Here is a 13,304-nt window from a genome sequence, read left to right on the forward strand (position 1 = left end):
AAACAGGCTCCAGGCTCTGAGCTGGCAGTCAGCACAGAGCCCGACGCGGGGCTCGAACCCACTAACCGCGAGATCATGACCTAAGCGAAAGTCGGACGCTTAACCGACTAAGCCACCCAGGCGCCCCAAATGTTTTTTATTCTTGAGAGAGCGAGAGAGACAGAGTGTGAGTGGGGGTGGGCGGAGCAAGGTGACACGGAATCTGAAGCAGGCTCCAGGCTCTGAGCTGTCAGCACAGAGCCTGATCCAGGGCTTGAACCCACAAGCTGTGATATCATGACCTGAGCCGAAGTCGGACACTTAACCGACTGCACCACCCAGGCGCCCCAGAATGAACACATTTAATGAAGCAGTAAAGAACCCTTCCTTTCATCTCTTAAATGATCATTTTTAAAAGTGATTATGCTTCAGCTTTGTGGAGCTACAAGATGATATGGTCTTTTTTCACAAGAGCTTGCAGTCCAGTTCCTGGCACAAAGCTGCTCAGTAAATCCATCCTCTGGGAAAGAACTGGGACTTGGCACCCTTACTAGACCCATAGGTGGGTTGTCTCATCCTGCTGTAGGAGTCCCAGAGACTACAGGACTGGTTTGTGTTGGGACTAAGTTCTGTGGAGAGTTCCCTTTTTTCATTAAGTTCACCGATACAGTTACTGTGGCTCAGTTTCCAGGGATATTATCATAAGTAACATATATACCTAGGTCTAAGCTTAAAAGTTGTACACATAATAATTCTGTACTCAATGACTTGATAGAGAGGGGGTGGTAGAGGGAGAGACTTGCTCCCCTGGGGTGTGGACCTGGGATCATTAGCGGCTATTTGCAGAGCTCCAGGCTACACCCAAGTATCACCCAGGTGTATAGCTGTCAGGACTAGGCTGACAGCCATTTTTCTTTCCTGTCCCTGCAGGGCTTATCCTGTCCTGTAGAGTGCTGAGCATGGGTGGGGCAGTGTAAGAGGCACCTTAGGGACACACATAGTGACAAGCTTGTCAGTCCAGTTGATCAAATGGCAGAAACCAATGAGAATCTAGCAGACCGGGTTAGCATGAAAAAGGCTCCTGACCCACAGTCTTTATAAGCAGAGATACCAGCACAGATGGGTGGCAGGCACTCAAGGGTCATTCTGACTGCAGCCAATGGGGTCACAGCCAATCAGAGCTGACAAGGTTCAAGTGGAGGAAACAACTATGAATAAGGTTTTAAGCAAATGACAGTTCAGTTACATCCAGTTGATTCTAGAACCAAGGAGAGTTCTGTGGGATTCAGGGCTTTTTGGGGTTCCTGTTCAACAATGCTTGCACCACCCCACAGACTGACGCTACCCTTCTTGGGGGCATTTCTTATGTTCTGCAGAGGATCACACTTTTTAGGGTCCATACTGGGGACTATGAAGGCCTTGATTAGTTAGGCCTAAGACTAGATGGGTCATCTCTTCCTATCTTCTAAAGAACCTTTAGGCTCTAAGTCCCACAGAAAAGCCATCTCCTCCTAGTTAGTATGAGGGGATACTAAGAAGCACGTGTGTGTACATGTGTCCGGGGTGGGGTGAGAAGAGGGCTGTCCATATTCCTCAAAAGTGCCACACACCATACTCTAAGGGAAGAGAAGAGAAGCTACCTTTTCAGCATTAGCATCCTTATGCTCAGCAATCAATGAGCCTGTGTTTCAAACCTGAACAAGAGGGACTTCTGACAGGATTTCTATCTCCCTTCCTGGCCTTCCATTTCCTTCTGTGTTTGCATGTACATGCTTTCTCACTTTGCTTTTCTTACTTCTTTTCTGTTCTTCTGCTTATCATGGTCAGTGAACACAGGGCTCCAGAATCCAGAAAAACCTGGATACAAAATTGAAAAATCTAGGGAAAAGATCAGAAAATTCCTCCTTCTGTGAATGAGACCAATGAGAACAAACAATAGTAACAACTATAAAAATACTGAATACTTACTATATGTAGAGAGGTGTTAGGTATTCACATACCTTTTATAGAGGAAGAGGAAATATAAAAGGATAAGTATTAGTCTAGTCTGGAGCTGACTGAATGGATTGGAATCTCAACCTTTGTGCTTATTTGCTGTTACCTTATCTGTTGTAGGGGATAAAATGAATTAATGCATGAACAAAAACTGGCACAAAATAAACACTCCATAAATATTAGCTGATGTTACAAAAAAAGGTGTTAGCTATTGCTATCAGCATCATACTGAATTTCCATGAGTTAAGTATTATTATGAGTTAGTTGTTAGTATTATTGTACTCATTTTATAAATAAGGAAACTGAGGCCCAGAGAAGCTGAGTAACTTGTTAACATTACCAGACTGTAAAAATGACCAAACACCTTGAAGCTTCTCCCATCAACATATGGAGTCTGTTTTCCCATCCTTTGAATCTGGGCCAGCACTATGACTTGCTTAGACTACTACAATGTAGCAGAAGTAACACTGCATAAATTCTGAGCTTAGGCCTCAAGAGGTCTTGTGGTTTCCCTGTATGTTCTACTTGGGAACCTGAAAGCATCATATGAAGGGGCCGTGTTTAGCCTGATGGAGGATGAGAGGCCACGTGGAACAGACATGATTCATCATCCCAGCAGAGGCCATCCAGCCCTCAACAATCAGCCCTGAGCCAATGAGTTCTGACACAGACACAGAACCACCATGCAGCCAAGCAGGTCCAACACAGGATTGTAACCAAAATCTACAGTTGTTGTTTTATGTAACTAAGTTACTAGCTGTACTACTTACTTACTAAGTAACTTAGTTACATAAAACAACAACTGTAGATTTAGAACACAGCTAGTTTTAAAATCCAGGGAGCCTGGTTCTAGACCCTGATCTTTTATTCCTTATATTCTTCTTCATGTGAATGGGAAATAGAGAAGTTTTCTTTCCTGGATAATGATAAGTTTGATTAGTTGATAAGCAAGTCCTCTTACAATAAGATCTAGAGACAGACTACTGATAAGATTTAGTTGATATCAGAGAGACAGCCCCTCAAAACACGACAGCCTTCCAACAAATGCTGCTGGAATAATTAGATGTCCACAGGCAAAACCATGAAACTTGGCCTAAATCCTACACCTTCTACAAAAATTAACTCAAAATGAATCACATATTTAAATGTAAAATGTAAAGCTATAAAACTTTAAAAAAAAAAAACATACAAGAAAATCTTCAGGATCCAGGGCTACACAAAGCTTAGACTTGACCCCAGACATAATTATCAGTGAAAGAATATACTGATAAATGGGACATGACCAAAAAAAAAAAAAGACCTTTCCTTTGTGAAAGATCCTGTTAAAAGACTGAAACAACAACCTATGTGTAAAAGCTATGAGAGAAAATCCTTCAAACTAAGGCTCTGCCAAGAACTAGTATCTAGAAGGTAAAGAACTCTAAAATCAACAGTAAAAAAACAAACAATCCACTTAAAAATGAGAAAGAAACATTTCACTAGAGAGGATATAAAAACAGACAAATAGCACAGGAGAAGATGTTCCACGCCATTAGCCATTAAGGAAAAGCAAGTTAAAACCACACTGTAAGGTATCATTTCACTATCACGATGGCTAAAATCAAAGAATGACAACATCAAAATGTTGGTGAGGATGAAGAGAAAGGGCACTGCTCATACGCTGCTGGGGTGAATGCAGCCATTCTGCAAAAAGCATTTGGTAGCTTCTTATAAAACAAAGCATGCAACTACCATATGACCCAGCAATTGAACTCTCAGGCATTTATCCCAGAGAAATGCAAACTCTGTCCACACAAAATCTTGTACACAAATGCTCATAGCAGCCTTATTCATAACAGTCAAAACTGGAAAAAACCTGATGCCTTTCTTTTTTTTTTTTTTTTTTAATGTTTTATTTATTTCTAGGAGAGAGAGAGAGAGAGAGAGAGAGACAGCGTGAGCAGGGGAGGGTCAGAGAGAGAGGGAGTCACAGACTGAAACAGGCTCCAGGCTCTGAGCTGGCAGTCAGCACAGAGCCCGACGTGGGGCTCGAACCCACAAACCGCGAGATCATGACCTAAGCGAAAGTCGGACGCTTAACCGACTAAGCCACCCAGGCGCCCCAAACCAGATGCCTTTCAATGGGTGAATAGTTACACTAACTGTGGTATACTCATACCATTAAACACTATTAAGTAATAAAAAGGAACCAACCAACATACACAGCTTAGATGGTTCTCCAGAGAATTATGTCGACTAAAAAAAAAATCCATCTCCAAAGAACACATGTTGTATGACTTCACTTACATAACATTTTTTGAAATGACAAAATTATAGAAATAGAGAATAGATTAGTGATTGCCAGGGGTTAGGGATGGGGAAGAGGAGGATAGCTATAAAAGTGAAATGTGAAGGATCTTGCGGTGGAAATGTTCTTATATTGACCATATCAATGCCAATATCCAATATCTGGGTTGAGATATTGGAAAAACATATAAATGGCATGAGGGATCTCTCTGTATTAGTTCTTACAACGGCACATGAATCTATAATGGTCCCCAAATCAAAAACTTAGTTACAAAAAAAAGTAATGAACAAAGATAGCCTGTAAAGAATTTGAGGAGTACTATAGGTAACACCTTATTTGAAAAACTTTTAATTACTTAGACACAAAAAAACTATACAAAATTAGTGTGTACAACTTGATGATTCTGTAGATAAGTATATACCTGTGAAACCATGACCACAATTGATGCCATAAAGCTATCACCTCCAGAAGTTTCACTTTATTGATAAGTACAAACACTTTCACCAGTAGGCTGCTTCCTTGCTTACTGTCTTTGCCCAATTCTGCCAAGTTACTTTTTTTTTTTCTCTCTCTTCTTTGAAACCTTGCTTGAAACACACTTCCAAACTTCCCACATACTTCCAAGTTTTCTATGGTACATACGAGATCTGGAGAGGGCTGTGGATTGGACCCAGGGCAGGAGACGCTGGCGGAAGGGCTGGAACCCAGAGCGGTAGATTTGATTCAACATGATGCGATGTGGTCACTGATCAAAGTATCTGTAGAATACAGTTTTTAAAAAGATGAAAATGAAAATAGACAATTTTAATTTCTTCCACTTCTCATACTCTCAGAGTAAGAACTGGACTCTTCTGCTCCAATTCCTCTGTATCAGGGACACTCCCACCTGCTCTGTCTATAGAAAAGAGACAACAAATGGCTCCTTCCCAGGTCCCATCTATATCTTGCCTTTCCTAGGACCTTGTAAGTTTTTATGTAAGCAAATGACAACTAAGGATTATAAATAGAGTGACAGAAAAGTACAATGTTCCCGTGTGGATACTAAATCTTCACTACAAAATTCCTACACAATTAGGGAGTCTCAAACAAATCAAAAACAGATCCAACATCCAATAAGTGGCCATCTCTACCTTCCTGCTATCACCTCCCAAAAGAACTCTGAAAACCACGTATTTCAAATGTCTGCTTGACCCTAGCTGACGTAAGAAGAGGCTGGAAAGGCCAGAGGCCACTGCCATCCTTCTCCCTGCTGCTCACAGGACTCTAAAGCACACTCTTGCATCCCTGGGAGGGGGTGCCATACCTGCAAATGATTGGCATTTCAAATGACTATGGGCACATCTTGTGGAGGATGAGCACATGGCTAGAAAAAACCTGAGCTGGAAATATGGTGGTTATGGGTTATGGTTAGGGGCTCCCTCCTCTATATACACAGAGAATAAAACATTCGTTGTTGCAGCTCTCGTGTTAGAGAGACAGCGCTGTTTTCACAAGATAAGAAAGATACTGCACCCTCTTTGCTTGCAGGCTTCTTTATAACTTTTGCTCTATGGATTGGTGGATTTTTTCCAACCCTCTTAAATGTGTCTCAGAAGACTAGCAGTTAGCCCCACACTGAAGAGAAACATGGAGTGGCATGTATTGCTCTATAATTTATACTGCACAAAGGCACAGAAAGGAGAGAGAAGAGATTGGCAGGGTCCATCTATTGTTAAAGATATGTCATCCAATAGGCAACAGAAAGTGCTAAGTGCCATCTTCATTGGCTTCAGTTTGTGACAGTCTGGAAGATCCCAAGAGAAAATTTACTTGCATAACACTGAAGCATGACAAAAGCCCATGGTCTTGTGTGCTGCTTATATAAATCCCTTCAGTAATTGTTGCTAAACAATTATTTACACATGAATTCTCCAACAGGAATGCCAAAAGGGTAAAATAATCAAACTAGACCCTAAAGTCTAGTCCTATTTCCTTCATGACAACTCCCTCCGTAACTCTAGCATTTTAATTGGATGTAATTCTACAGATTAGCCTGTAGAATTAGCCTGCTTCATGTTAGTATCATTGCTTCTCCCAACAAGATCATAAAGTTCCCTCTGACAGCATGGGAAACCATACAGGGAGCACGGATTTTGGAGCTGGACGGACTGGGTTCCAGCTCTGTGCCCTCTGGAAGGTTACTCGAATGAGATTTGTAAGCCTCAGTTTCCTCTTTTGTAAAACAGGGACAGTAACAGTAATCCTCGTGGGATTACTGTGGGAATTAAATGAGACAATACATGGAATGCTTGGGTACAACAGATGCTCAACAAATGTCAGCTGTGCTGCTTCTTTCAGGCACTAATGATGCCCTACGACTTCCTCTGTATCTCCTTCAGGATGTGTCACAGGCACAAGGATTCAATAAATATTCTCTGACAGACATAATCAGTAATTATACTTACTGTTTGCCTCTCTCTTATCTAAGAGTAACTGAAAGTTCTGAATGTTCAAGGTCACTAACTTATAGGCTCAATACTGACCTAGAAACTAAGCCTTCCTGGCCTCTCCCCTGTACCACACGGCCTCTGACTGACTGCAGTAGACGCTCTCAGTAAGCAAACAGCTGATTCCAGGGAGCAAAGGGTACGTGTGTCTGTGTGTGCGTCTAGACTCGATGTCATCAGTTGGAAAAAGTTTCCGTGTTTTGGCTCAGGACGTTTCTGAGGTGCCTCTTTTACTGGTTTTAAACAGAATGCCCTCACTGATTTGGACAGAGAACTGAACTTTAGTCCCAACAAACTTCACCCAGAAACACAGGTTTGGTATGAGGCTCACGGCTCCCAAGACAAAGATCGGGTGAGAAATCTCGCCGCCTCAGAGAGCAGGGGTGAATGGGGGGGAGGGGGAGAGGCGAGGGGCCGGGCGCGCCCTGGTGTGCCACACTGCAAAGGGCGGTCGTGAGCGAACTCCCCCGCTGCTGGGGGCCCGGTTTTGAAAGGGAGGGTCACGAAAGCCCAGGCGGGCCGCGGGGGACCGCACACACAGGCCGCGTGGCCACTTACAAACCCGGGCACATCACCAGCAGCGAGGCAGGTGCACTGCAAGCTGGCTCCGGACTCGCGGGCCGAGGGGCGTCCGCCGAGCCTTCAGCCCTCCACCTGGGCCAGTTCCTCGGTGTGGGTGTACTCGGGCGGCCGCGGAGGTCGGGTGCCCCAAGCCCCTCAGACCCCGAGGCCTCCCACTCGGGCACATGGAAGCGCGCTGGCGGCGAGCGCACCCCGGGCTGCCCAGCCAGCCGCCTTCCATCGGCGCGCGCCCACACCCACTCGCGGGCCCGGCCTCCCCGCCCGGCAGGAGCCCCCGCAGCCCCCGCGGATGGCCGCGGGCCGGCGCGCGCCCTTTCCCTCCGCAGCGGGCCAGGCGCCCCATCAGCCCCCGCGGAGGCGCCGGCGCCGCGCCATCGCCGCCGCCATCCCTGCCGCCGGAGTACCTACCTCAACACGACCACACGACCCCGCTGCCCGGCCGGCACTGTACGCCGGACAGATTCTGCCGCCGGCTTACTCCCCTTTTCCTTCCGTCCACGTCCCGCAAGATGACGTTACGTCAGCGGCGTTGGAGTAAACGCCAGCCGCGGGGCCTCCGCTGCTGACGTGGGGCGAAGGGCCGAACCGGAGCTACGCCGCGGCAACCGCGTAGGCGCCTTGGAGAATAGGGTCTGCGCTCCACGTGGCGGGCCCCGCCCTCCCAGGCCCGGGCAGACGCCGGGAGGCGGGGCTAGACAACTCCGGTGCCCGTCCACGTCCCTTAGGGAACAGGGGCCCCACGGGGCTTCCCGAGGAGGCAGGAAAGGTGCTTGGCTCACGTAGCTGCTGTTTGGCACCAGTAAGGAATGTTTCTTAGTCTTGATCGTTATATCCCACGCACACCTCAGAAGTAGGTTGGATCAACTTACACATACCTGCATTTACAGAACCCGTGCTCTCGGCTAAACTTTTGCTATTTAAATGCGAAAATTTTGTCGTTGTGATAAAATGATTTGCCCCCTAGTGGTCTAGGGGTTTCCCCAAGAGTCCCACCCCAACTCTTGTTCTACAAGGGCGCTGGTGAAGTATTGCACTTAAATAGTTGTATTTAATCCCTGACAATTACAACTATTCCAAAGGCAAATGTGGATCTACCCTTAAAATTAGAATTCAGTCTCCCTCTTTCATACTTGCTGTGTTTTCCTCCCAGGGCACATTTTGTATAGGCAAGGCAACGCTGGACAGGTACAGGGGTGGGGGAAAGGCTGCACAGCACTTGACTGGAGGCAAGTGACAAGGAAGGCATCTTCCCCTTCTTTAGAACATTGCTGGGCCTACTTATTCATTTCCTCAGTCATTAAACATTGCCTACTTTAGGGGCACCTGGATGGCTTAGTCAGTTAAGAGTCTGCCTTTGGCTCAGGTCATGATCTCCCTGTTGGTGAGTTTGAGCCTCCCATAGGGCTCCGTGCTGGCAGCTCAGAGCTTGGAGCCTGCTTCAGATTCTCTCTCTCTCTCTCTCTCTCTCTCTCTCTCTCTCTCTCCCTCCCTCTGCTTCTTCCCTGCTCATGTTTTCTGTCTCAAAAATAAACATTAAAAACATAAAAAACAAAACAAAAATGCATCGCCTACTTTGTGTGGCAGGCATTCCCTCGATATGGAGAAAGATATCGCCCCCTCCCTAGATGAGTTCACAGCCTTATAGGAGAGACAGATATGTGAGCAAATGATTACAATGCTGCAAATTGTGCTAGAGGAGGGGGTGTCCAAGGATCTCAGGCAAGGCTTTTAAAAGAGGGTAGGCATTCAAATTGTGCTTTGAAGGCCAAAAACAAAGTCGTTCACCTAGAAATGGGAAGCAGGATCACATAAGGAAGAGGAAATGCAATAAGCAGAAGCGTGAAATGTCCTATGAGAAGAGGCTGCAGGAGGGACAATGACAGGAGAGGTGTTTGGTGGCACCACCTTGCAAAGGGATTTCTGTGCCATGCTAAAGACCTTGAAATTTATCATCCCCAAAGACAGAGAACCATCACTTTTAAAGTTCTGGAATGGAACGGTGATGAGACTTGTGTGTCAGAAATCAGTAAAGAGGAGTAGAAGCTGAGAGGCTGGTCAGCTAGTGCTAAGGCCCAAGTAAGAAATGACCGGAAAAAAGGCTCCAGCAGTGGGCAAGGGGAGCATAAAGCGGGGAGAGCTGGCAGCCCTTACTATGTTTAAAGTGGGAGAAGAGGAGGGATTTTTGCAAATATGGTAGTGCTGCAATATATTGAGTTAGGAAATAGATGAGGGGAGTTCTTTGAAGTGAACAATGAGGACTCTGAACATGGATTAAGTTGTCAGCTTACATGGGTTTGAAGTTGGGTGGAGGATATAAAAGTAATGCTTTTACAATGCTTTTAAAAATGCTTTTAAAATTTCTTTCTTGTAAGTTTCATCTGGTACTTCAGCTTTTAAGATTTGCACCATAAACTTAGAACGAATTAGGTAACTGTGGGTGTAACTAAAGCCATTAAAGACAGTGGCCTTCTCTACTTGAGAAATCCTGTTCTAGTTCTTTTAAACCACATATCACCTTATGGAAATTGCTTATCTGCCTTCCCTGCTAGAATATAAGGTTCTGAGAGTAGAGAAGTATGTTCCTGGCATTTAGACAACAAATATTTGATAAATGAAAGAATTTAATTTCTTTGGGTTTAGTTTTCTTAAATAAGAAATGGACTAATAACACAGTCCTTGTCTATTCCATAGGAATGTTAAAAGAAACAAATATAGAAATCCTTTAATATTGTATATTTTTTATTTTATTTATTACTGTGATTTGAGTTTTATTACTATTTTACTATTAATATTCTACTCCACCAATGTGGACAAAGGAGTGGTATATGTGACTGTGGATTGAGAAAAATCAAATACCAGAAATATAAGCTGCTTTGCTCCTCTGCAGAAATAAATACCATAGCCATGGTATCTTTCCTGCATATGATTTTTAACGACTTTTAAAATGTTTATTTATTTATTTTGAGAGAGAGAAAGAGAGAGAGCACGTGTAAGCGGGGGAAGGGCAGAGAGAGAGGTGCTGTCAGCACTGAGCCTGACCCTGGGCTTGATATCACGAACCACAAGATCATGACCTGAGCCGAAATCAAGAGTCATATGCTTAACTGCCTGAGCTACCCAGGCACCCCAAAAGGATTTTTTTTTATTGGAAGGATTTAACTTTCGTCTCAACAAATGGAAATAGAATTGGGCATAACTAGGGGCGCCTGGGTGGCTTAGTCGGTTAAGCGTCCGACTTTCGCTTAGGTCATGATCTCGCGGTTCGTGGGTTCAAGCCCCGCGTCGGGCTCTGTGCTGACTGCCAGCTCAGAGCCTGGAGCTTATTTCAGAGCCTGTGTCTCCCTCTCTCTCTGACCCTCCCCTGCTCACACTGTCTCTCTCTCTCTCCTAGAAATAAATAAAAATATATAAAAAAAAATAAAGTCTTTAAAAAAAAAAAAAAGAATTGGGCATAACTAGAAAATCACCTAGGAAGTGGACTATTTAGAATTGGGCTATACAAATGTAGGATTGAAGACTGTTTCTTTACAATGCTACTGAGTACGAGGTTTAAGTTATCTTAGTCTCAGGTTCTTTAATTTTTGATAACAAAAATATTCAAATAAAGCAATTTACTAGAAGGAATAACTTGCAGTCTCCAAGAGCAAAAGGTAAAACCAGATCTCATGAGAGGTGGGTCCAAGGCAGTAGAATCTGGAAACAAAAACTACTCTGGATCTCTGATTTATACTTCTCTCTGCACATCTGTTTCTTTTTTCCCCCCTTTTAAGGTAGGCTTTTCATTGTCGAACAGGTGGTAGAAAATGGCTTCCTCAGCCCTCAAATATCTTTAGTTAGTGCCTACTCCTGACTGACTTCCCGTCTTGATTCCAGTTCCAAAGTCCTAAGGGAGAAAATATTACTCGCCTAACTAGGTCCAGGACTCCACATTTGGACTGGTCAGCTGTGGCAGGGAGAGACCAGGTCACGTAGGCAATGTGAGCCTGGAGGCTGGGCCCACCTTCAACAGAACTCTAAGTGATAGGAATTCTCAGAGAAAAGGCAGTAGACTAGACTGGTAGACATTTCACAAGAGTTGGCAATCATAGGACAGACGCTTAAGTGAAATCTGTTTCAGCCACACTACACAACATCAGTTTGTAGTTTTACGAACCAGGCTGCACATCAGAAGTACCAGGGAAGACTTTGAAACATACAGATTCTTAGAAACTCCTTTTCCTGCCAGTGAATCAGAATCTCTAAGGGTAGAGCCCAGGAATCAGTATTTTTATAAAGTACCCTAGAAGATTAGATATGACTGGCATTTCAGATCCCCTGGTTTCAAAGACAGGCCCAGAATGTGACAAAAAACAAACAAACACCCAAATACATCAATAGAAAAGGGAGGTTACTCATAAATACGGAACATTCTTACATACAATAAACAGGGAGTTTCCTTTGGGAGAGCATGTATTTTCCTTAAAACACAGTTTTATTTTCTCTGACTATAAAAATTAGAAATGCTAGAAGCAATCAAAGATACGTCTTCCTCAAGAGAGAATGGGAAATCTAAGTCAAAGATAAGCCCCAAAAGTGATGTTTGGTCCTTAGGATGCATTTTGTACTATATGACTTATGGGAAGACACCGTTTCAGCATATAATTAATCAGATTTCTAAATTACACACATTAATTGACCCTAATCATGAAATCGAATTTCCTGATATCCCAGAGAAAGATCTTCAAGATGTGTTAAAGTGTTGTTTAATAAGGGACCCTAAACAGAGGATATCCATTCCTGAGCTTCTGCCGCATCCATATGTTCAAATTCAAACTTATCCAGGTAATCAGATGGCTAAGGGCACCACTGAAGAAATGAAATATGTTCTGGGCCAACTCGTTGGTCTGAATTCTCCCAACTCCATTTTGAAAGCTGCTAAAACTTTATATGACCGATATAATAGTGGTGAAGGTCATGAATCCACTTCATCATCCAAGACTTTTGAAAAAAAGTGGGAGAAAAAAATGATTTGCACCTACTCACAAACTGTCAAATATCACCTGTAAAAATATATTGGACTGTTATATTCTTGATTCTCTGGAAACTGCTCTTAAGGACAACTTGACCCTGAAATGTCAATGGCAGAAAAATTCAGTGGATTATTCTCAAAAGAAAACTGTAAAAATAATAACCACTAATGATACTGTATATATTAAGTTGTAGAATTGTTTTCTCTTTTATGCTTTCCTGTATATCTACTCTATTTGATATCATTTCACACTTAGAATAGTGGATGGACAATTGAAATATATTCTGAAGAACTATGTAAATAAAGCTTTGTAGCATAAAATGATACTAAAATGTATAATTATTTTCTTTAAGCTAATGCACTACTGGTGTGGCAGCAAAATTCATAATAAAAATTGAATTAAGGGAAGACACAAGAGTCTTCAAGAAAAAAAAATTAGAGGGGCGCCTGGGTGGCTTAGTCGGTTGAGCGTCCGACTTTCGCGTAGGTCGTGATCTCGCGGTTCGTGGGTTCGAGCCCCGCATCGGGCTCTGTGCTGGCTGCCAGCTCAGAGCCTGGAGCCTGTTTCCGCCTGTGACTCCCTCTCTCTCTGACCCTCCCCTGCTCACGCCGTCTCTCTCTCTCTCTCTCTCTCTCTCCTAAAAATAAATAAAAAAAACATTAAAAAAAAAAAAAGAAAAAAAATTAGAAATGCTTATTATTTTTAAAAAATCCCCATTTTGACATGTTAGCTTTCCAGATTTTCTGTTTGCCTAAGAACACATGTATAGTTTGTATTTTTTAAAAGATGAGGTCACAGAATATATACTCTAGTCTATATTGTTCACTTAAAAATAGATCATGTTGTAATTAAGGCAAGTCTACTCAGTTTCAGTGTTGTACAAGATTGCAGTCTATGGATATATTATATTTAATTCTCCATTGCTGGACATTTTTCCTTCCTCAATAATGTCCAATAAGTGGAACT

General features: G+C 43.4%; 1 protein-coding gene across 2 annotated transcripts in view; it reads right to left on the bottom strand.

Moving 5' to 3' along the window:
• The window catches only part of ALDH18A1 (aldehyde dehydrogenase 18 family member A1), a 43,171-nt gene extending 35,259 nt beyond the window's left edge, over positions 1–7,912 (bottom strand). For both annotated transcript variants that reach the window (XM_039230249.1, XM_039230248.1), the window contains exons 1-2: positions 7,738–7,912; positions 4,904–5,019 (exon numbers count right to left, since the gene is read on the bottom strand). In XM_039230249.1, the coding sequence (XP_039086180.1) occupies positions 4,904–4,991 (88 nt within the window). In that variant the 5' untranslated portion in view covers positions 4,992–5,019; positions 7,738–7,912. The remainder of the gene's footprint in view (positions 1–4,903; positions 5,020–7,737) is intronic.
• Between the last annotated feature and the right edge of the window lie 5,392 nt (positions 7,913–13,304).

This window comes from Hyaena hyaena, unplaced genomic scaffold (assembly GCF_003009895.1).
Source record: "Hyaena hyaena isolate Hyena2069 unplaced genomic scaffold, ASM300989v1 scaffold_44, whole genome shotgun sequence".
NCBI lineage: Eukaryota > Metazoa > Chordata > Mammalia > Carnivora > Hyaenidae > Hyaena > Hyaena hyaena.